The 23788-nt window shown below is 37.0% G+C and overlaps 1 protein-coding gene across 2 annotated transcripts in view; it reads right to left on the bottom strand.

The window, feature by feature from the left end:
• The window catches only part of ENPP1 (ectonucleotide pyrophosphatase/phosphodiesterase 1), a 73799-nt gene that overhangs the window by 37114 nt on the left and 12897 nt on the right, over positions 1 to 23788 (bottom strand). For both annotated transcript variants that reach the window (XM_025421917.3, XM_049111425.1), the window contains exons 2-5: positions 4366 to 4438; positions 2479 to 2595; positions 1534 to 1659; positions 596 to 656 (exon numbers count right to left, since the gene is read on the bottom strand). In XM_025421917.3, coding sequence (XP_025277702.2) covers positions 596 to 656; positions 1534 to 1659; positions 2479 to 2595; positions 4366 to 4438 — 377 coding nt within the window. The remainder of the gene's footprint in view (positions 1 to 595; positions 657 to 1533; positions 1660 to 2478; positions 2596 to 4365; positions 4439 to 23788) is intronic.

Consider the following 23788-nt stretch of genomic DNA (forward strand, 5'->3'; position numbering starts at 1 on the left):
ACTTATTCATTCATGAGAGACACACAAAGAGAGAGAGAGAGAGAGAGAGAGGGAGGCAGAGACACAGGCAGAAGGAGAAGCAGGCTCAATGCAGGGAGGCTGATGTGGGACTTGATCCCAGGACTCCAGGATCACGCCTTGGGCTGAAGGCAGGTGCTAAACCGCTGAGCCACCCAGTGATCCCTAAATTATAAAAATTATGTAATATTCTCAGATAGACACATTGCTTATTCCCAAAATTTATAAGTGAGCCAAAATACAAAAAATAAAAAGGAAGCTATAAAGTAATTTGCCAAAGGTTTAACTCTTAAAGCTACAAATGAAAGTAAAAAGCCTTCCTTCCCAAGTAGAAGGACAAAAGATTTCCACTCAATGCTTACAAACACTAAAACCTAAAGTCATGGCCTCTCTTTTTCTGTGAGCTTCCAGAGGGGGGAGGTCATTCCATAGTCAACTCTACACCATCAGTGCCTGACCACAAGGCCTGACTAAAAACAACATTTAATGAATCAAAAATGAATTATTATCTTTTCAACTTGGAAAGAGAAAAAAAAAATAGTACCTTAAAAGAATAGTATCTTAGAATATATCTTACCCTGCTGGACACTGCGGCTCATCAATGCTCTCACATGTTTCTTCTACCCAACTTTTCTCTCCTAAAGTATTTTCAAGAAATAAAACAAGTTGAACACACTAAACAGTTAACAATAATTGTGATGTTGTGAGGCAATGACAGATTCCAAAACAAAATAAACCAGATATATAGGTAATATGTGGCATGATTTTAGGGAAATACAACACATATAGAAAGCAAAATAAGAGCCTATGAGGAAAAAAAAAATAAGAGCCAGTTGATACCAGGAAGAAAAAAATGTATAATTGCAAGACTACAACATATTACTGAATTTGTGAGAACTTAAAGGCATCTTTTTCATTCTTTAGTTGTTAATATTTTTAGCCAAAATTTATAGCCCTCCTTTTATCCACCCGACATATTTTAGTACTAAATCCTTGATGTCTTAGTTCCCTTCATATTAATTTCAAAGAATCCTGTAACACTTGGACAAGACATCACAATAGCATCAGTTTACATAATACTCTACAATCATGGGCAGTAATTTCACATCTATTCTTTCAATACATGGCAGACACTGTCCTCATTTACTACGAGGCAACCTGGGACATGATAGTCAGCCACGACTGCAGAAGTCATCTTTCCACAAGGCATCATTAAATGTATAGCTAATATCAAAATAACATGAAGGGGTGGTAGTGGCAGAGTGAGTAACTATAGATAGAATGAGATTTGCTGTGCGTAGATAATAGCAATTCTTCAACTGATTGATAGGTACAAGATTCTTTGCATACTCTACTCACGTTTGAATTTTTCTTTAATAAAGTATTTTTTCAGCTAACATAGTTGGTCAATAAATATGGCTCCTAATGTAAAAAAACAACACCTATGCAAAACCCCGCCACCATGTAGGGGGATGTCCGGCTGCTGTGGAACCAGATGGGCATTTGAAACCTCACCTAGGCATACAGAACTATAGTTGACACAGCAGTCGCCCTTGTCCCTGCAGTCATCTGAACAGGAGCAAAGACTTCTGGACAACCTTTTCTCACCACACCTGAACTTGCTGCATGTCCATATGCGTTCTAGAAACAAAGAACAACAAAATCCATGTTATGGTCCAAACTGAATACATCTAAAGTGGACACACAATGCCTCTCTTCTGGAGAACAATCCATGAGACGCAATGAGCTCTTTCATAACTTATAGTTACTCACAGAATCTGCCACCACAGTGGTCGATCTGAACTAATAGAAAACATGCAAGCAGTAATTGTTATTATGTCACTAAAAGAACCCAGAATTTCATCATTTTGAAACATGGACAAATATTATTATTATCAAATCATATACGGATCTTTCTTGGCTTTTTTCCACCAGCCATTTTCAGGGTTCTGAAATTTAAGCTCAATCTGGTTTATTCTCATTTAAATATTAAATACCCATGTCAGATGTAGAGAAGTCCAAATCAAACTGAGAAAATTTACATATTCTGATGGTTTTATTTTGAAGTATAAGTAGACATCTACATATACTTGAAACTAATGTAACATTCTGTGTCAACTATATACTTCAATAAAAAGAAGTGGCTATCTAAGAACTGTGTTTTAATGAGCCCACACTGAAAAGATTCATATATTTCAAGCAACCTTAGGTTAGTTTAAGTGCAAATTAGATTATGTTGGCTTTCAGCGTACATTAAAAACAAGCACAGTTTTGCTAGCCCTAAAGTGTTGAACAAAGGCAAAACACATGAAATTTTTTCTCTAAGGAAAAACCAAGGCCAAATTTTTAAAAATCTCAAATGAGTTAGATAAATCACATACCTAAAAGATGCAGAACTTTTCTTTGATCTTTTACTAAATGCCCATGGCCCCATCTTTTGCCCTGAACATTTTTATTTACCTGGTTCTATGCACGTCTCCTGGTAATCCAGACAGCAGTTTCCAAGGTCAACACAAGCAACATCACAGCGGCAGTTCCCAAATGTTCTCTCAAAACAACGACCTTTGCAACTTTTAACTGAAAATATTGAATAACAAGTTAGAGGTTTCTGATCATAGAAACACAAAGCAAACATCAACTAATATACCTAAGATAAAATCAAATCCTACCTTAGAAAACACAGATTGGGGTAATAAAGTTACCTAAGAATATTTTCATAAATATACATAGGAAGTGGCACAACAGAAGGCATAGAGTTTTGATTTTATCTCTTGCCATAGAAAAAAGGACTTTTAAAATTTATTACAAACCCAACTGGGGCTGATAAGATTTAAATCCTTATGGCACGGTAAAGAAAAGTCAGAATAAGGACTTGTTCTGAATGTGTTATGCTCTGAGAAGTTTGGCTTACACAGCCATAAAGTTCTCTAAAATCTCAAAATGTGAGGTAAAGTTTGTTTTTTTGTTTTGTTTTGTTTTTTGTTTTGTTTTTTGTTTTGTGAGGTAAGATTTTAAAAGTGATTATCTGAGCATTTCAGAAAGAGAAAGAATGTCTGACTTAACTCCCCCCCAGTCTTGGTATATAAAAGAAGTAATGTCCATGTGCGAATGTTTTGCAAGACTGTCCCTCCCATCATCATCCAAAATACCCATTTCACCTTCAGATCCAGCCTGGTGCCCAAACTCCCCAGTCAAGGTCTGATTTCCTTGTTTGAAGCTTGTATAAAACCTTGTCCTTCCACTCCATCACTTAATTCCATTTGAACCAGAGTATTTGGTTAATATCCCAGTGTCATACTACACTACCAGCTTCTTTTTTTTTAAGATTTTTATTTATTTATTTATTTATTTTAAAATTGTATTTATTCATGAGAGACACATAGAAAGAGGCAGAGACACAGGCAGAGGGAGAAGTAGGCTCCATGCAGGGAGCCCGACACAGGACTCAATCCCGGGACTCCAGGGTCACGCCCTGGGCCAAATGCAGGCGCTAAACCACTGAGCCACCCTGGGATCCCAGACTACCAGGTTCTTAAGAACAAAGACCACATGTGGAATTTGCCCAGCACCCTACAAGGTGCTTGACTATAGTTAGTACTAGCAAGTTTTTGTTAAATAGATAAATGGTGGATATGAAAGGAAAACTTTTTATTAAGAACAATAATTTTATGTTTTAATTGTTACTAGATATCTGAAAAAAGATAGGTTTTCATTAGATTACTAAAAAAATCAGGATGGTGAGGAAAAAATCCATTGTAAAATAATGCAAATCCAACAGAAAAAAAGGAATAATTGTAGCTTTTGACCACCAAGGCCAATAATTTTAAAAGCCCAAAGGGCGTGTAACCATTAAGTTTCTGGTTGCCCAATGATGCTAAGTGATTACCTAGTAGTACTGTAGGGCTGCTTCAGTAACTAACTCCTTGTGAAAAAAAGAGTGCCCTAGGAGTCCCTGGAGAAAGTGAGGGAGAGGGCTCCAGGGGCACACCACCAGAATCTCTAGGCCATATTTGCCTATTTGCTTCACCGTTCTTAATTTATTTTTTGTTGTTTTGGTGGTTTTCTCTTTGGTTAATTTTTTTTGGTCATAGCCCCTGTTTGTTGTTTTAGGATGAAGTTTTGCAAGTAAATACAATATTTTTTTTTTGTAAATACAATATTATGGCTAAAATAATAATAATAATAAAACTTCAAGAAGGCTCAAACCAGCATGAAATCTGCAGTAACTATGGAGTACCCACAGATCAGGACATAACACTTTTCTCAATCACATTCTGAAGAAGTCTAAGTAGCAATACATGTGCACATATGCACACAGGCACGCACACTCATTACTGTGGTAATTACCTTCTTTGGCACAGCTTGGTTTCAAACCAAATATACAACCAAGAATTGTTGTTAACACACAGACTGACAATACCTGTAGAGAGAAAAAAGAAAACTATATAGCTTCAAAATCCTTTTATTTAGTCAAATGTTTCTAAACTTGCTGGTGCTGCTCTGTTTCCTGATGTGGGTGCAGGTCACATGGATACATGTGCTTTGTGAAAAATTCAAACTGCATGGCTATGCTTTGTGCATTTTTCTGTATGTATGTTATAGTTCAAGAAAAAGTTTATTCAAGTGTTAGCAAACAAATCTGTGCCATTGAAAATGTTTCCAGAAACTTCCCAGTTGATGCAAATGAATCCAGTCAGAGAATTCTGAACTAATTAAGGAAAGGAGAGAGGAATAAAATCTATTTAGAGATTCAATTTCTTATTTGTTAATCCATAAAAGGCAACATGAGAATATTAGATGCTTCCTTTATATAGTTTACATAAACCTAAACAATATCCTCATAGGCCCCGTGCCCCACAGCTGCTCATGGGAACAGGCACTAGATAGGGCTGGGTAACTCCAATGTGGGCCCAAACATCACCACAAACTGGTTGTACAACTTGGGGGAGATCACTTACAATAGTCTAGACATCAGATTACTCACTTATACAATCAAAGGGCTGGACTACATGGATCTCTAAAAATCTTCCCAGCTCTAACATTTTGCCGCTTTCTCATTCTCCACTCTTTTAAAATAAGTAGATACACCAAATAGAATTTTTATTTGAAAATTAGAGAGAGAGAAAAAAAAAAATCCAGAGAACAACTCTCAATATTTTTACTGGAATGGAGTTCCCTTGACAGCTCCCTGGAGTCTTGCTTTGCAGAAAATCCAACAAACTATGCATTCAGTACCAACTATGTGTAAAGACTGCTATGCACAGGAAAGAACGGAGAGATACCTCAGGGAGCTTCTATTTGTGTGGCAAAAGATAAATATAACAGCATAAATGGCTCATATTTGGCAGGTCCAAGGAGGCAGCTGCAGTTCCACGGTTATTTAAAGAAGGAGAAAAGTTGCAGTTTTTGGAGAGAGGATCAGAGAAGACTTCATGGAGAAAGTCCTTAGGTGGTGCTCTGAAAGGGGAAAATGATGGTGTGACATGATAGGTGATAATGATGGAGCAAACTTCTAGGAGGAAGGCCAGCATTAGGATGTCTGAAGGAAGAAGTGGAAGGCAGCAAATGAATAAGCAGCCTACTTTAGCTAGAACAAAGAATATGCAAAGGGGAATGGATGTAGTGGGGACAGGTAGATTGGTGTTTCCCAAAAGCCAAGCTAAAGAGATAATAGAAACAAGAGGAATGAGTAAATGGGACAGGGTGGATGCTGGGTACGGGCATTTTTGAACTCACTCCCTCAAACAAAACATATCAAGTATTGACCATATATGCCAGTCACCATATTAGGTACTGGATACTCAGTAGTAAAACACACATGACCTTTATCCTCGAGGTGCCTAATGTCAAGTGACTACAAGAACTAAAGAGAAAGGAAATGGCAAACTGAATCAGCAGGTCTAATTTATTTCAGAAGAAAATGAGGGTAAAGGAAGAGAGAGCAAGAGTATAGTGGGTTTCAAACACAACAGGGTCTAGGTGAAGCTTTTTTCTTAGGAAACCAAAAACCTAAGTGTATCTATGTCCATCAAAATAGGGAGCCATCCGAGGAAGAGCTTCAACAAACAGGTAAATGATGGCAAACAGAACGAGGCACCAGCAGAGAGCACTAACAGATTGCCCTGAACCTTTGATGGTAGTATAAGTTGACACAAACATATGAAAAGTAATTTTTAAGTCTCTATCAAAAAACACTAAACACTCTTATTGTCACATAGGGAAATGAAACAATTGTAAAACTAATCTGTATTTAGTATATTGTAATTTAAAACCTGGAGAATTAAAGTTTTCATTGTAATAAATTTATAAGAATAGTTTGAACAGTGCTTTATTTTCTTGTCATATAGCTTACAATACAGAATGAGAATCTTTTCCATGCCTCAGCACCCTGCCACATTCCTTTCTAAACTTAGTGATGGTGAGTTTATGGACATAGTGAGGAGTGTGGTTGGATGGATAGGATAAGGATGTCCCAGAGAAAGAGACACTGGCACAAGAAATCATACTAAAGGAAGTCTTGGAGATACTGCACAATACTTAAAGTGCAAAGCCTAAAACGAGGGAAACTGATGTAAGTTCCTCTGGCTGCATAGCTGGAGTCTGCTAAACAGAGGCAGTGTTAACATGCACACAGTTGGCTTTTTCTTCCATAATCTCATTTACACTTGAACTGAATTTCACTTCTGGCGTCATCACTTTTTTTTTGCCTTTACTCAATTTTCATCTTTATTGGCCAATACTCTCTTTAAATTACACATTTTTATAAAAGGTCATGTACGTTTGCCACCGGCAGACAAAGAAGCAACATAACTACTTGCTTTGCTGGCTGTGAACTGACCAACACATGCATAGTAACCAATCACTGACAGACTTTTTTAATATTTTATTTATTTATTCATGAGAGACACACACAGAGAGACAGAGATACAGGCAGAGGGAGAAGCAGGCTCCCTGTGGAGAGCCCAATGTGGGACTCGATCCCAGGACCCCAGGGATCACTGTGTGAGCCAAAGGTCGATGCTCAACCACTGAGTCACCCAGATGCCTCTCACAGACTTTTAAAAAAGCCAGTTGGTCACAGACCACCATACACATCTGTTATTTACACAGTGATTTGCAGGCTGAAAAAGCTAGCAGCAAAGACTCTACTCTGTGCAACTCTTTACAGTTAACAATAAATCTTAGTAACTAAAATGATCCATGTTGTTGGGGGACTGGTGTTATTAAACTGTGGTTACTGAAATTGAGCATGCCACTGAGTCATGCAAAACTAGGGCTGCCTGCGCTCTCACGCATGGGCAACATGGCTGTCCAAGGCGGCCTATTTCAAAAATGTTTGTCTTCACAATAAATACACAAACAAACAAGAACCAAGAAATAAGTTCATTTTAAGAAACTGCCTTAAAAGGTCAGTTTAATCTACACAATCTCAGGAGGTTAGCCTCAAAGATAGGCATGTCAAAAGAAGGCCTGAGAAGAAACTAAAAAACAAAACAGAGATGCAGACAGAGGAAGCTGGAAGCAGCTGATGGTGGACCCCCTCAATCTCCTTGGGCAAGTAAGAATATCTTCCGGGAACGAAGAAGTCTAGCTGGGGCTCTGTAATGAGAAGGCACAGGATATCACAAATGAAGAATGGCTGCAAAGCCATGGTAACAAAGGAGGCTGAGTCAAGATGGGAAGAGTAGAAAGACCTTCAAGCTCTGGGAGCCCAGCTGAACCTGAAATCATGGATTCTAATGGACACAAATAACCTGAAATTCCAAGGCTGGGAATGAAAGGATAGGACCAAAAGATAACATGGCATGGGGAGATGCAAAGGCAAGGGAAACAGAGCAGAGAAGCTTACAAGAGTCAAAATGTGGCTGCAGTGGCTGAACAGGTTTGGGACCATGTGGACACAGATGTTTGACAACTGAGAGAAGATAGGGCATCAGGCAAAAGTGAGAGTGGGAATGAGGGAGGGAGCAAAGAAGGAGGAAGAATGGAAATTATGAACTTGAAAGGAATTTCAGAGTCTACATTCTCAGAAGTGGGATAGTTTGGAATGGAGATGAAATCAAAAGGAGAAATCTGAAATTGGCATAAAATACTTGTTGGAGTAAGAAGACCTGAAAGTTCCAGGACTTTTACTAGTAATCACAGTTAAGTTTTTACCAACAAAAATCACAGTAGGAGAACTTTATTTATATTCTGAAAAGTATTGGCTTAAAATACACATTCCCTCATTACTGTAAGAAATTTAGTCATGGAGATATATTACCAACAACCATACTACTCTTACTAAACATAAAACAAACTTGCCAATGGTTCTGTTACAATTAAGTCTCATCTTGAGGAAAAGTATGGGAAGAGTTGATCACAGGTAAGCATTTAAATCATAAGAATTAGGGGAGCCTGGGTGGCTCAGTCCATACAGCACGCACCTCCTGATCTTGGGATGTTGAGTTTTAGCCCCTTGGTGGGCAAGGAGTCAACTTTAAAAAAAAAAGTAATGAGGTGGTCACGATTTCAGGGTCCTGGGATCGAGCCCTATTTCGTTCGGGCTCCTTGCTCAGACAGGAGCCTGCTTCTTCCTCTGCCCCTCCTTCCCACTTGTGTGTGATCTCTCTCAAATAAATTCTTTTTTAAAGCAATGTCAAGATTCACTACTCATTTTCACCTCTACATCAATTTAGGTACTTTTCATATTTTGATATTCTCTTAGAAACTTGAGACAAAACATTTCATCTTTGAACACATGGAGCTACCAGACACAAAAGTAAATTGTTGGAATGTTTTACCTCTACATCAGAAGAATATTTATTTGAGAGTTTCCTGCTTCTTCAGTTGGAGTACTTAAATAATTAGGCCTTTCTTGGACATTTAGTGAACCAAAAGAAATAGATACAAAGAAAGCACTCGGTTTTTTTCACACAGATTCCCTCAAATACAGTGACATTAATATAACATGTATTATTCTTTATTGAGCATTCATTCATATATGAGTGTCTACTTGTACCCAGTCCCTTCCCTTTGCTAAAGGTCAGAGACAAATAAAAGTAACTAGTAACTCCTATCCTGACAGAGAAATGAAGCTGGTGGGGGGAGGGCATGGAAATTAATGATTACGATGAAAAGGGACAAGAGCTACAGAAGAAATATGTAAAAAATGTTAACACACAAATAGCACAGTAGAGAGAAGCAAAGGAGAGAATGGTGATTAAAAAAAAAAAATACTTGGGATCCCTGGGTGGCGCAGCGGTTTGGCGCCTGCCTTTGGCCCAGGGCACGATCCTGGAGACCCGGGATGGAATCCCACATCGGGCTCCCGGTGCATGGAGCCTGCTTCTCCCTCTGCCTGAGTCTCTGCCTCTCTCTCTCTCTCTCTCTCTCTCTCTCTCTCTGTGACTATCATAAATAAATTAAAAAAAAAATACTTGATAAAGAGAAATTTGGAGAAAAAGGGATTTCCTCCTCCATCAATAAATAAATGTCCCAGTGTCTGCAGTAGGAGCTGTATTTAAGTTCTATGGGTAAGTACAAAAATAAAACAAAAAAAATTTTGTGGTGAAATCCCTAATCTCTTAGATTACCATCTAATCAGGCTGATAAGTAGAATCTGTTGATGATAAAGACAGCAAGTGGTGAGTAGCAGTCTAAGAATTAAATCACATGGCAGTGACGTGCAATTGACACCTCGTGCAAAGCCAGAAAGGTACAGAAGATAGCACCAGCCTGGGAGACAGAGAGTAATGACCTAAAAAGTGCACTTCGCCAGAACTATGCGCTAGGCACTTTTCTGAGTTTTATACCAAATCATTTAATCTTTACAATAATGAGACATTATTGACATTAACTCAGTTTAAGGAAACAGCTGTGGAGAGCTGACAAGTCACATGGAAAAGATCTGAACTCAGGCAGTCAGGTTGTAAAGCCATGGAGCAGAAGGGAGACACAATAGTGACTGAAGGGGGGCTGTGGTCCTGGGGGCAGTCAGTGAGGAGCCATTGGGGTGTTTATATATGGAAGTGACATGACTGGATTTTCAAATTCTAGAAAAAGCCTTTGGCAACATGTGGAAGGCTCTGGTATGAGTTCAAGTGTGAAATGAGAGCTTGGGCTGATCGATCTCTCCTTGATTCTCAGCAGATGCTCTGTCCTCCTCTGTCTTCCTCACCCCCAAGCACTACAGCCCTCACTATGCACCATGAGACTAATCTGTCTCTGACTAGACTGTAAATTCCAGAAAGGGGTAATTGATGCATTTCTATAATCTCCATGTCTAGCATGGTGCCTAGCACACAGTAGGCATTCAAAAATAATTGTTGAACTGAAAATCAAACTGTGACTTCATTAACCATAATTTGAGGGAAAACCATAAACTTCTCCTTTTCTTCATCTGACTTGACAAAGTCAATCAGTTCAAGTGTCTTGGTATCTGCTTTATATAAATGCCTACAATAAATATACATGAAAAACATTTTTTTCATGAAAAACATTTTTTAAGGAAATGGTAGATGGCTGGATTTGGTATTCAACTGTGACAGATGGAATATAAATGCCCATGTGATGTGAAGATAAGTTGGCTGATCACACTGCCTATCAGTCCTCTGACCTCTGACCAGAGCTACATGCTTTCGGAAGAGAACTTTGTAAGAACTCAGTTCTACAGTGCTAAGTCTTCAGGGAAATTTTTTTTTCCTAGAAGATGAAGGTTAGATCCTCAGAAACTTTCATAGGAGATTCGAAGGGACACCAAAGAAAATGTCATATTCTTGAAGAACTTTTAAGTATTACAGAGTTCAAAGTGCACGTTAGAACAACCGCTTGCATGGATTTAGAACTTTTCAAAAAAATGGTTCTAACTTTTGCTTGTCCTCTTCTACACTCAGTATCATTTTAGTTATGTCTGACATAATTGGAGATTCTCCCAAATGGCAGTGACATTTTATGTAAAGCAATTTATATAAATGATCAAGTGAAAATGAGGGAAGGAGATATCAAACACTGAATAAGCAAAATCAAGTAGGATGCTTAACTGACTGAGCCACCCAACAACCCCCCTAATCCCACATTCTTAAATATTAGTGAACAGCCATGATTCACCACCATACATCTGAGGTAAGCCTACAATGAGATAAACAAAAAGTGTAAGATCAACACAACAGAAATAAAGGGAGAGGGAAAGAAAAATACATAATTACACCTAGTTGGTTTTCTCAGTGGGTCAAGAGGATATACATAAATCTTCAAATCAAAGATTCTATCAAGTATCCAGGATAATAAATCAAAGAAGGCTCAAACTTATTGACATCATTGTAAAATTCCAGAACACCAATGACAAAAAGATCAAGTAAAAGTATGCCAATATTATAAAAATTTAAATGAGCAGTAAAGATGTATAAGATCAGAGTTAGTTTTTCCTTGGAGGTTTAGTAGAACTTACTGGTGAAGCTCTCTGGGCCTAGAAAGATCTGTATAAGAAGTTTATTGATTTCTGGTTCAATTTCTTTGTGGGTTATAAAATTACTTACATTTCCTAATTTTTCTTGAGTCAGTTTGGTAAATTGTTTTTATTCTTGGATTGTTCACTTCATCTACATTTTCAAATATATTGGTATAAAGTGATTTATAATAGCCCTTTGTTATTTCTTCAGTGTCTGTAGATCTGTATTTGTGGTCCTTCTATCATTTTTTACTTTTTGGCTTAATTGCTCACCAGAAGTAATATTCCTTTATAAAGAAGTTACTTTTTGCTTTACCAATCTTCTACATGTTTACATGTTTTTTATTTTATTGATTTCTGGTCTTATTTTTAATTTCCTTCCATAGCCTACATTTAATTTTCTGTTTTGTTTTGTTTTTCCTAAGTTATTGATATGGCTACGTAGGTTATAACTTTATAGATTTTCTCTTTTAATATTACTTGTATTCTAATTTTCAAACTCCTTAAGGCATTGTTGTTATATTACAAGTTCATTTAGATTTACCCAAATATTTATGACTTTATGCATTTTAACACACTTTCTTTTGAACCTTTCATATGGAATTTTCTGAAATCTATTTCCTTCTGCCTAAAGTGTATTTCTTAGAATTTTCCTGATGGCAGATTCTCTATTTGTTAGTGTGTATATGTCTTTATTTTGTTCTCATTCTTGATAGGTATTTCTTTTAGGTATATACCTAAATATATACCTAAATATATGTTGCCATAATATATTATGTTGCCAAAATAACTGGCAACAATTATCTTCTTTCAGCACAGTGAAGATATCACTGCATTCTCTTATGCTTTTAATCATTGCTATTGAGAATTCAGCTGTCTGTTGCACTTTGGAAGGAAACATGTCTTTTTCTCAATACCTTTAAAATTTTTCATTTTTATGTTTACATTTTACAATGTTATTCTATCATGTGTTGATGTATTTCTCATATTTATTCTGCATAAGATTCAATGAGCTACTTAAATCTGAGGATTGGTATCTTTCTTCAGTTCTAGAAAATTGTCATCTCTTCACATAGTATCCAAAATAAAAGGAAAAACGGATATTAGCAGGAAAACCTTAAACTACAAAAAGTGGCCCTAGAAAGTCTTTAAAGAACCAAATAAAATTTCTAGAAATAAAAAATGAACAAAATTCAGTAATAAGGCTTCACATCAGAAGAGACAGTGAAAAATAGAATTGGTAAGCTGGAAGATAGTTCAGAAGACATCGTCTAACATCACAAAAAGAAAGATCACAAAAAATTACCCTTCTTCCCATTCATTATTATTTCTTCTACATTTTCTTCAAAAATAGTCAAGAATTTTACTATCTATGTCTGATAACAATACCATCCGATGTTATTGTGTGCTTCTGTTGTGTGATATTTCTCCTGGTTTCGCTCATGGTGCTATTTTCCTTTGGGTGCCTGGTGGTTTTTAACTGCATTCTGTTCATTGATGTTAAGAATTTTCAGGATTCTATGAAGCCTGGGATGAAAGTGTTTTCTTCCAGAAATGATTTATATTTGCTTCTGTCAAAAACATTAGAGAAACTTCAAGTTTGAGAACACCTTTATAACTTGAGGTAGATAAAGTGAGATCAACTTACATATATCTTTATTTATGGGAAATACACCATAATTACACAATAGAGCTAGATCTTACAGAGTGTTCCAACTTCATACAACCTAATATGTATATAATACATTTATAACACAATTCACAGCATATAAGATATGTAAGCCTGCAAAATTTCTTTACAGAATGAAGTTTTGACTTCAAAATATTATTTCTGATTTATGATAGCCTCCAGAAATATACCTCTTATATTTCTGTCTCTCTTTTCTATGGTCAAGCTCATCAAATTCTGTTCAAGAAATATTAATGCCTGCCTGTACTGTATCAGGGAACATCTAGTATGCTGTCTTTTTCTTTCTTTCTTTCTTTTTTTTTTTTTTTTTGTTTAAGATTTTACTTATTTATTCATGAGACACACAGAGAGAAAGAGAGGCAGAGACACAGGCAGAGGGAGAAGCAGGCTCCATGCAGGGAGCCTGAGTGGGACTCCATCCTGGGTCTCTAGGATCAGGCCCTGGGCTGCAGGCGGCGCTAAACCGCTGAGCCACCCAGGCTGCCCTGCTAACTGTCTTAAGTAAAATGTCCTTTATGCTCATACTTATGCTAGTTATAACGTAATTTACTGAAATAGTGGTATTTTTTATTACCTCAATAACAAGTCTCAATTAAGAGTCACAAATCATTATAGGAATATTTATTATCTTCTGACTAGAATAGGTTAAAGACTACAATGACAGAAGGAGGATCACGTGCTAAAACAAATGAGAAATTAGTCATTTTCAAGTTTGTTTTTTTTAAGATTTCATTTATTTATTTGGAATAGAAAGAGAGTGAGGAGGGGCAGGGGCAAGGGAAAGGGAGAAGACTGCCCACTGAGCAGGGAGCCTGACATAGGGCTTGTTCCCAAGACCCTGGGATCATGACCTGAGCCAAAGGCAGACACTTAACCAACTAGGCCACCCAAGCGCCCCTCATTTTATGAGCTTTTAGGCAATAACTAGCAATTTATTGAGACACACTCACACACATTGACAATAAAACCAAAACAAACAAACCAAACCCAGGGTCTTAATGGACAAGGCCATTTGCTACCAAATCACTGCTTCTAACAGTAACTAGAAGGACCAATCAGAAAACTAATGACAATGTAACAGAGGGGGAACACTATAGTGGTTCCTTTGGATCTGCAAAGATCCGTGCATGAGGCACTACTTATTATTACCTGCTCAACCCAGCTGCTAAAGTATTTCTAGGACCTCTCTATTACAAGCAAGCTAACCTCACAAGCCATAGGACTGTCCCTCACAGAGATATCTAGCACTGTGGATAAAAAAATTCTCTGCTACATGGATACTAGTTCGTCACTTTCCACAAACATAAAAGGGTAAATATTGGTTTTAAAATAAGAAATACTGGGAAGCCTAGGTGGCTCAGAGGTTTAGCGCAGCCTTCAGCCCAGGGCATGATCCTGGAGACCTGGGATTGAGTCCCAGGATCGAGTCCCATGTCGGGCTCCCTGCATGGAGCCTGCTTCTCCTTCTGCCTGTGTCTCTGCCCCCTCCCCCTCTCTCTGTGTGTCTCTAATGAATAAATGAATAAAATTTTAAAAATAAATAAATAAAATAAGAAATATTAAGACAGGAGAAACAAACAATCCAATCATGAAATGGGCAAAAGACATGAACAGAAATCTCACAGAGGAAGACATAGACATGGCCAACATGCACATGAGAAAATGCTCCGCATCACTTGCCATCAGGGAAATACAAATCAAAACCACAATGAGATACCACCTCACACCAGTGAGAATGGGGAACATTAACAAGGCAGGAAACCACAAATGTTGTAGAGGATGCGGAGAAAAGGGAACCCTCTTACACTGTTGGTGGGAATGTGAACTGGTGCAGCCGCTCTGGAAAACTGTGTGGAGGTTCCTCAAAAGAGTTAAAAATAGACCTGCCCTACGACCCAGCAATTGCACTGCTGGGGATTTACCCCAAAGATACAGATGCAATGAAACGCCGGGACACCTGCACCCTGATGTTTCTAGCAGCAATGGCCACAATAGCCAAACTGTGGAAGGAGCCTCGGTGTCCATCGAAAGATGAATGGATAAAGATGTGGTCTATGTATACAATGGAATATCACTCAGGCATTAGAAATGACAAACACCCACCATTTGCTTCAACGTGGATGGAACTGGAGGGTATTATGCTGAGTGAAGTAAGTCAATCGGAGAAGGACAAACATTGTATGTTCTCATTCATTTGGGGAATAATAGTGAAAGGGAATATAAGGGAAGGGAGAAGAAATGTGTGGGAAATATCAGAAAGGGAGACAGAACATAAAGACTCCTAACTCTGGGAAACGAACTAGGGGTGATGGAAGGGGAGGAGGGCGGGGGGTGGGGGTGACTGGGTGACGGGCACTGAGGGGGGCACTTGACGGGATGAGCACTGGGTGTTATTCTGTATGTTGGTAAATTGAACACCAATAAAAATAAATTTATTATTAAAAAATAAAAATAAAAATAAAATCATTCAAAAAAAAAAAGAAAGAAAAACCATATACTCTTCTTTGGAATATTTAGTTCCTTTTCTCATATCTTAAAAAAAAAAAAAACAGAAGAGAAATAATGTCAGAAGGAGGTAGAACAGTTTAGTAAGACATAAAATAGAAATCCTTAAATTATTATTATTTTAAATACTGGCTCTCTTAAATGCTACCATGTGTTACTCTGGACCTCTGGACATTTAACCCATTTAACCCTTTCCTAAGTGAGAAAGAAAGAAAACAGCAAATAGATATTTTGAAACATTCAGGTATGATACTATGTACATGAAAGACAGAGAAAAGCAGCAATGCCTTCAGTCTCACATGAATCTGTTAGGAGATGCTTATAAAAGAACATGCAGTTCAAAACAATTATTTTGAATAAACACATTTCATATTTGGTTGAACTAGTCTCTTGGGTTGATAAAACTACGAGATTCTTCCCCAAACTAGAATTAGTGGTCCAGAAAATGTTTTGGGGTTTTTTTTTTTGGCACCTTTGATATTTAAGCAAATAGTCATTTCATCAATTCCCTGATTTTCAAAGACTTATCCTAGTTAAACAAGCATTTAAAGAAAAGTATCCAAAAAAGCTCCTATCTACAGCCAATAAAAGCTGGTAATGATAACTGAAAAATAATCTTTTTTAGGACAAGTTAAAATAAAATATCAAATTAAAAGGCTGGCTTTAAAAATAGAAATAATGTTACTACTTTGCCATAAACTGCAAGGAAATGATTAAATCCTAACCATTTTCAGTTAAAAATATAAGTATGGCAAAATCATGGCCCTAATCACAAAAAGATCAACAACTCTCATGCCATTATATCCAAAGAAGGATGTGTATTATACTTCGAGCTTTGTGATACAGAAGAAGCCACATCATCTGTAGTTCCCACATTGGACTGAATATTTTCTATGGTCCCTGATAAATCTAAAATATCTACCAATCAACTTCTGACAACTGATCCTACTTTTATTTGGATTATTCCTGACTCCATCTCCTCCACCCTTCTCTCTTAAGGAATATTACCTCAAATATGAACATGTATTAAGATTCTTGGCTGACTCTGGAAAACAGTATGGAGGTTTCTCAATAAGTTAAAAATAGAACTACCCTAAGATTGGGCAATTGCACTACTAGGTATTTACCCAAAGGATATAAAAATAGTGATTCAAAGGGACTCATGCACCCCAATGTTGATAGCAGCATTATCAATAATAGCCAAATTATAGGAAAAGCCCAAATGTCCACCGACTGATGAATGGATAAAGATGTTATGGTGTATACACACACATACACACACACACACACACGGGCTATTATTACTCAGCCATACAAAAAATGAAATCCTGCGATTTGTTAGAAAGTGGATGAAGATGGAGAATATTATGTTAAGTGAAATAGGTCAGTCAGAGAAAGACATATGATTTCACTCATATGTGGAATTTAAGAAACAAAAAGGTGAACATAAGGGGAAAAAAAAGAAAGAGGCAAACCAAGCAAGACTTTTACCTATAGAGAATGAAATGAGGGTTGATGGAGGGGAGGTGGGCAGGAGGATGGGCTAGATGGGTGATGGGTATTAAGGAGGGCACTTGGAATGAGTACTGGATATTGTATGTTAAGTGATGCATCACTAAATTCTACTCCTGAAACTAATATTACACTGTATGGTAACTAACTGGAACTTAAAAACTTGAAAAAGAAAAAAAAAAAGACTATTAGCTAAAAATAGTATAGTGGAATAACTATTAGGTCTGCTATGAAAAGAACTGGAAACATCAGCCCTGGAGACTTAACTTCCTCAGGTGAATCAGAAGTACAAGTGGGCGGGGCAACTCACCTGAGCCATATCCTTCATAGTCAAAATTTTTCCTGGAATGCTGCAAAGCCTCCAGAGAACTGAACCATCTAGGACAGCAATTCTTTTCTCTATTATGTTCATTTATTTATTTTCCAGTTTTAACAGGAAATAATTGACATCACTATAAGTTTAAGGCATACAACATGATGGTTTGATTGATACATACTGTGAAATGATTAGGTTTGGTTAACATCTATCATCTCATATAGATCTAATAAAAAGAATAACTTGTTTATTTTTGCTTCAAAAAGTACCAAGCCCTTCATAGGGAAAAATATCCAGTCTTTTTAACTTCTGGCTGAGTAATCACTTTTCTCAGATCTCATCAATTGCTTTCACAGACCATTTCTCTCTGAAGTTAAAGGTCAAAGGGTAAAGCAGTCATTTGGTGGTATAAAGTAATGGTTTCAGTAGATTTAGCTTTGATGGCAACCTTCACCCCATGACCTGTATTCTCTCCTTTAATCTTGAGATATAAACACTTAATTAACAAGATCAGTAACAGAAAATACCTCAACATGAAACAGGATCACTCTTAAAAAGGCTGGAGGTTAACTCAGACACAGCCTTCTGCCACTAAGGCTTCTACTTATATCTACAAATGCATAATACCCACAAATGATCACAGAACATTTTTGTGGTTTTCCTTTATGTAATCTTCTGACTCCAGTCTCTTAAGAAAAGTAATCTATCGAAATAAGATCTTGAGGAAAGTGTTTAACAAACTGGATTTCTATCTCTTGACTTTTAACAAAATAAAATGATGGGGAGTACTTGGTGGCTCAGTTGGTTAAGAGTCCTCAGACTCTTTTTCAGCTCAGGTCATGAACTCAGACTCAGGTCATAAGGTCGGCTCTGCACTAGGTATGGAGCCAGCTTAAGATTTTCTCTCTCTCTCCCTCTGCTCCTCCCCCATCCCACTTAACTGTAGCCTCTCTCTAAAAAATAAAGAAAAAGTTTCAAAGTAAAATGATATGGAATAAATAAAGATTTAACATGAAACCACTGGAAGAAAAATATGAGCAAATATTTTTATAATTTTAGGGTGATGAACACCATTATAAAGATGGCACAAAAATCCAAAAATTAGAATGGAGACATTAATATATTTGATCCATAAAAATAAGGAATGCCTGTAATGCCAAAGAAAAAGAACATCAGCCACTAGAAAGATGGGGTGGGAGAAACTAGGATAAAACATTTCAAAAGGAGCACCTGGGTGGCTCAGCAGGTTAAGTGTCCAACTCTTGGTTTCAGCTCAGGTCATGATCTCAGGATTGTGGGATTGAGCCCCACATCAGGCTTTGCACTCAGTGAGGAGTCTGCAGGAGATTCTCTCCTCTCCCTCTGCCCATCTCCTGCTCTCTCTCTCAAATAAATAAATAAAATCTTAAAAAAATTTTTTTTCAATGTATGACAGGTTAACATCCATAATAATGAGCACATAAAAATCAAGTAGAAAAGATAATCCGCAGTTTTAAAATAATAAAAATAATAAATAATAAACTATTCTATGCAAAGAAGTAAAACAGCTAATAAAAACATATTTGCCTCCATTAAAAATCAAACAACTATAAATCAGAGTCCTTTTTCAGCTAATAAGATTAACAATTATTAAAAAGATTAATAATTGCAAGTATTGGCAAGTATATCAGGTGAAACAGACACTTTTGCACTGCCTTCATAGTATATGTTCCTTTCTAAAAGGTTATTTAAAAAAAATAATAAATAAATAAATAAATAAATAAAAGGTTATTTAGATTAATCCACCTTTCTAAAAAGTTATTTAGATTAATTTATGTAAATTCAAAATGTACATAATCTCCACTCCTGCAATTCCAAATTTAATAATTTGCAGAGAAATTTTCACATAAATGCATTAGGCTATGCACAGAGATATTTATTGTAGCAATTTTTGTAATAGCAAAAATGTGCAAAAAACCTAAATTTCTGATAATAAGCAACTGAATAAATATAATGCATTATGGTAAACCCAAACAGTATAAAATACTGATCAATTCTTTTGAAATTATGTAAATCCATCACTGAAATGCTTACTCTTAAAGTCTTCAGCCCCATGTAAGCTGTCTACTCTGAGGCTATTGTGCCGTAAGCCCAAGCTATCCTATGCATAGATCAGACCACATGAGGAGGTCCCGAAACTATATGAAGTGGGAGGAAGATGCCTGGCCAGCATCTAGATGCTCCATCCCCTGCTGTTACAACTCCAGACACCATCTGACTATAACCACATGACAGACCTGAACCACATCTGCCCTACCACACTTTCCCCAAATTCCTGACCCATCAAATACCATGAGAGGGTTTTGAATCTATACAACTGACAATCAGATACTGAACAGAGAGGAATTTATCAAGCTGGTAATACCAACCAGTATGGCTCTCTGAGCATAGGAGAGAACACACTTTCCTTCCTCCCAGATTTTAAGCCTACATCATTCCCAAGATAAAATGATCAATGGAGGAATGAGTTAACTCTGCTTAAAGTGCCCAATGGCCAGCTTCTTTCAGAGGTAATATTTGTTCCTCATCACTTCATTGAAGGAAGGGAAATGCCTGAAAAATACTTCACATAGGGACATAAGCATGTAAGTGATGTGATGTCTATGTTGCTTCCTTTGGTATGGGCACAGAGAATTTAGGCACAAGTATTTATGTAAGTCCACTCCTAATTTTCAAGTGTAGACTTTTGCTTATGAGTATCAAGAATATTAGTAAACATTTAGGGGAAAAATAGGACAAGATGAGGCTGAAAGTCTGAAACATCTTGTCTTATACGAGAAAGTAAAGGAAGCGCTAAATACCAAACACACACACAATGATGGGGGGAGTGCCAAAAGGTACAAACTTTCAATTATAAAATAAGCAAGTTATAGAGATGTAATTAATGTACAGCATGGTAACTATAATTAAAAATACTCTATTGTAGGGATGCCTGGGTGGCTCAGTGGTTGAGCACCTGCCTTTGGCTCAGTCGTGATCCTGGGGTCCTGGGGTCAAGTCCTACATTGGGCTCCTTGCGGGGAGCCTACTTCTTCCTCTGCCTGTGTCTCTGCCTCTCTCTGTCTCATGAATAAATAAGTAAAATCTTTAAAAAAAAAATACTCGTATATTTGAAAGATGCTAAATCTTAAAAGTTCTCAACACAAGACAAAAAAAATTATAACTGTGTGATGATGGATGTTAACTAAACTTACTGTAGTGATCACTTTACATGTATATTGAATCATTATGTTGTCTACCCAAAACTAACATAGTTATATGTCAATTATACCTCAATAAAAAAATTATGATCCAATTACATTTCACATGGTCAGCCCTCAATACTTTGAAAGTAAAGCAATTATTGTTGTCAACTATATTCAATTTTCTTTAAAAGCCAACTATAATTTAATTTAGAAAAACTGTATTAATCCGTAAGGAAAACAATATTAGTAAACACTTGGGGGGGGTGGAATAGGACAAGATGAGTTTGAAAGCCTGAAACATTTTGTAGTACCAGAAAATAAGGAAGTGTTAAACACAAACACATGCACCACACAAAGATGGGGGAGGTCAAAGGGACAGAGGTGCCAACTCCCAATGGCCAAAGCTACAATAATTTGTGTAAAAATACAATAACACATTTTGGGGTTATAGCCCAAAGTATAAAATAAACATCAGTAAGTACAAACTGAAACAAATGACTGAGTAAATAAGCAATATATGGGAAAGAAGAGACAAATCTCTCATACAGAATTCCAATTAACTTCTGTAGATACTTTACCCTCAAGACAGAACATACTCTAATAAAAGCGTTGGCTGGGATTTCAGAGTACAGGATGGAAAAGTACAAAACAGAGTATCTCGAAGAGTGAAGAACACTGGAAAACACTACCTCAGGGCTCCACCTCCCAAAAGTGAACATTCCCGCTCTACTCATGAGAAAAATGTAGGGAAATCCCAGTTGCAAGACATTCCACAAAATACATGACTAGTACTGCTGAAAACTGTCAAGGTCATCAAAAACAAGAATAGTCTGTTGTCACAGAGATGTGACAACTAAATGTAATGTGGTGTTCCTGGATGGGATATGGGAACAAACAAAAAAGGACAGCAGAGGAAAGATAAGGAAATACAAACAAAGCATGTACTTTAGTTAATGAGGCTGTATGAATATGGGTTCATCATATTGATGATATTGTGACAAATGCATCATTCTAGCATAAGATGTTAGTCATCTCAGCTCCGGTTTCACCATTCTTTCCCCTTTGCCCCTCTTGCCCTCAGGGTGGTAGCAGGTTCCTTCTGTTACCTTTCCTGGAGCTGCCTCATTGCCACACCATCCCATTTGGATTTCAGTTCTTCAAATACCTTTGCAACCTGTTTCTCATACTAAATTCTCTGGATGAGATTACCAAGTATGGCCTTTGTTTTTCTGATTGGACCCTGGCCAATAGAGCTTGGAATTTCTCTCTCAATGCACCCTATACACACACACACACACACACACACACACACACACACACACAGACCCCTCAAGGCATAACCTAAAGGTATAATCTAAACTAAACTGAATATAGGCAAAGAACTTTCCATTTTGGGGATTCATTTGTTTTTAATTCTCTATCTCCTAGATACAAAAGATACATATATTTTAATTAAGTCTGGCTTCAGTTGGATTTCAAGAAGAAAAAAAAAAAAAACACTGCCAAAATAATCCTGAAAACAGTTTGTTTCTTTTGAAGCTATGATCAAGAAAGATGAGTCATTAAATGAAAAGTATTATTAACTGATTTTAGAAAAAAATGTTTTAAGTCAAGTTCATGAGATAGAAAAGGGAGGAAAATTAGTTCATTTACAGAACAGGACAGCCCTTTCTCCCCTCAGGCTGAGGACAAATGGACAAAAAAGGTAAGGAACTATGGATTTTATCCAAAATAGTTTTTCTTGCCTAGACAGGTATCTTGCCTTCACAGATGAAAGGTCTGAGATAAAAACAAAAGGGAGAAAGGGCATTGTGCTCAGTTAAGTATATGTGATTTGTTTCCCCTTGCACCCCAAATAATTTTTGCAGCATAATGACTACAGCAACTTATATTTATTCTTAAAAGATGGTGGCAGGAGTGAAGGGAATAGACAACAAAAAGACAATTTATCCAGGGGATTCCTGGCAATTCTTCCCAAGGACAGGAAACAGGATAATGCAAGATAATGCAAGATAATGCAGTGGTTACTCAATCACAATTACAGTAGAAACTTAAAAGACAGAACTTAAAAACGGTAAGGGATACATGGGTTTATAATTTAGGAGGCAACATAATTTTAGAAATGTGTCACCTTTTAACGTGCAGATTTGCTGAATGGCTGAAACCAACTTAATTACACTCATTCAGTTGGATAAAAAAAAAATCTTAAAATTACATTTGGAAGAACATTTACAAAGTAACCCTTTTGAACAATTTCTTTTGTTCTAAAAAATGTCTCTTGAACAAAGAACATTTGTTTTAGGTACATGTTCATTATTACTTCCTGGAAGAACTATAAAAGTAAAAACAACAACAACAAAAACCCTATGATACCACGACCTTCAAGAACTACTAGCAACAGAAGTTTTTAAGATGCTCATGTTCTAACAGCTTCTATTGCCCAGTATGGTAGTGACTAGCACTTAGCTGTGGAGAACTCCAAAAGTGGCTCCTGTGACAACGAACTGGATTCCTTTTTATTTAACCTTACGTAACAGAAATTTTAATTTAAATAGAGACATGCAGAACTTACAATCTAGAGGAAAGGAGAAAATAGTTCTGAAACAGCCAGGTAAAAAAGCAGGCTCTTCCTTCACCCATGTTCCTACTGATGTGGTTTTGGAATGTAGGTGAGTTGGTTGGTGGGGTAAGGTCTGGAGCCAATGAGCTAATTCTTGAGAAGTCTTTGGTGCAAAAAGGTGATTTTATGAAAGCGTGGGGACAGGACCCATGGGCAGGAAGAGCTGCTGCCAAGGGCTTGTGAGGGGTTGTGATTATAATCTTGGGAGTTGGGGGATGCAAGGCAAAGGGAGGTTTCAAAAGGATTTTCACATGCCATTGTCAACTTAAGGCTGTTTTTCCTTCTAGCAAGGCATTAATATGAAGACAGTTGAAATTCTTTCTGGGTTAGTTAGGGTATTGATAAAGATCCTTTTTCTTGTAAATCACTAAGACATTTTGTAAACTGAGGGAGACTTCTGTCTTGCAGGACTGTGATCTCTATTAGTTAAGCATTTCTTTTTATCCTTCCCTTAGTTTTCAGGCAGCCAGGAGTG

This window comes from Canis lupus, chromosome 1 (assembly GCF_003254725.2).
Source record: "Canis lupus dingo isolate Sandy chromosome 1, ASM325472v2, whole genome shotgun sequence".
Lineage (NCBI taxonomy): Eukaryota > Metazoa > Chordata > Mammalia > Carnivora > Canidae > Canis > Canis lupus.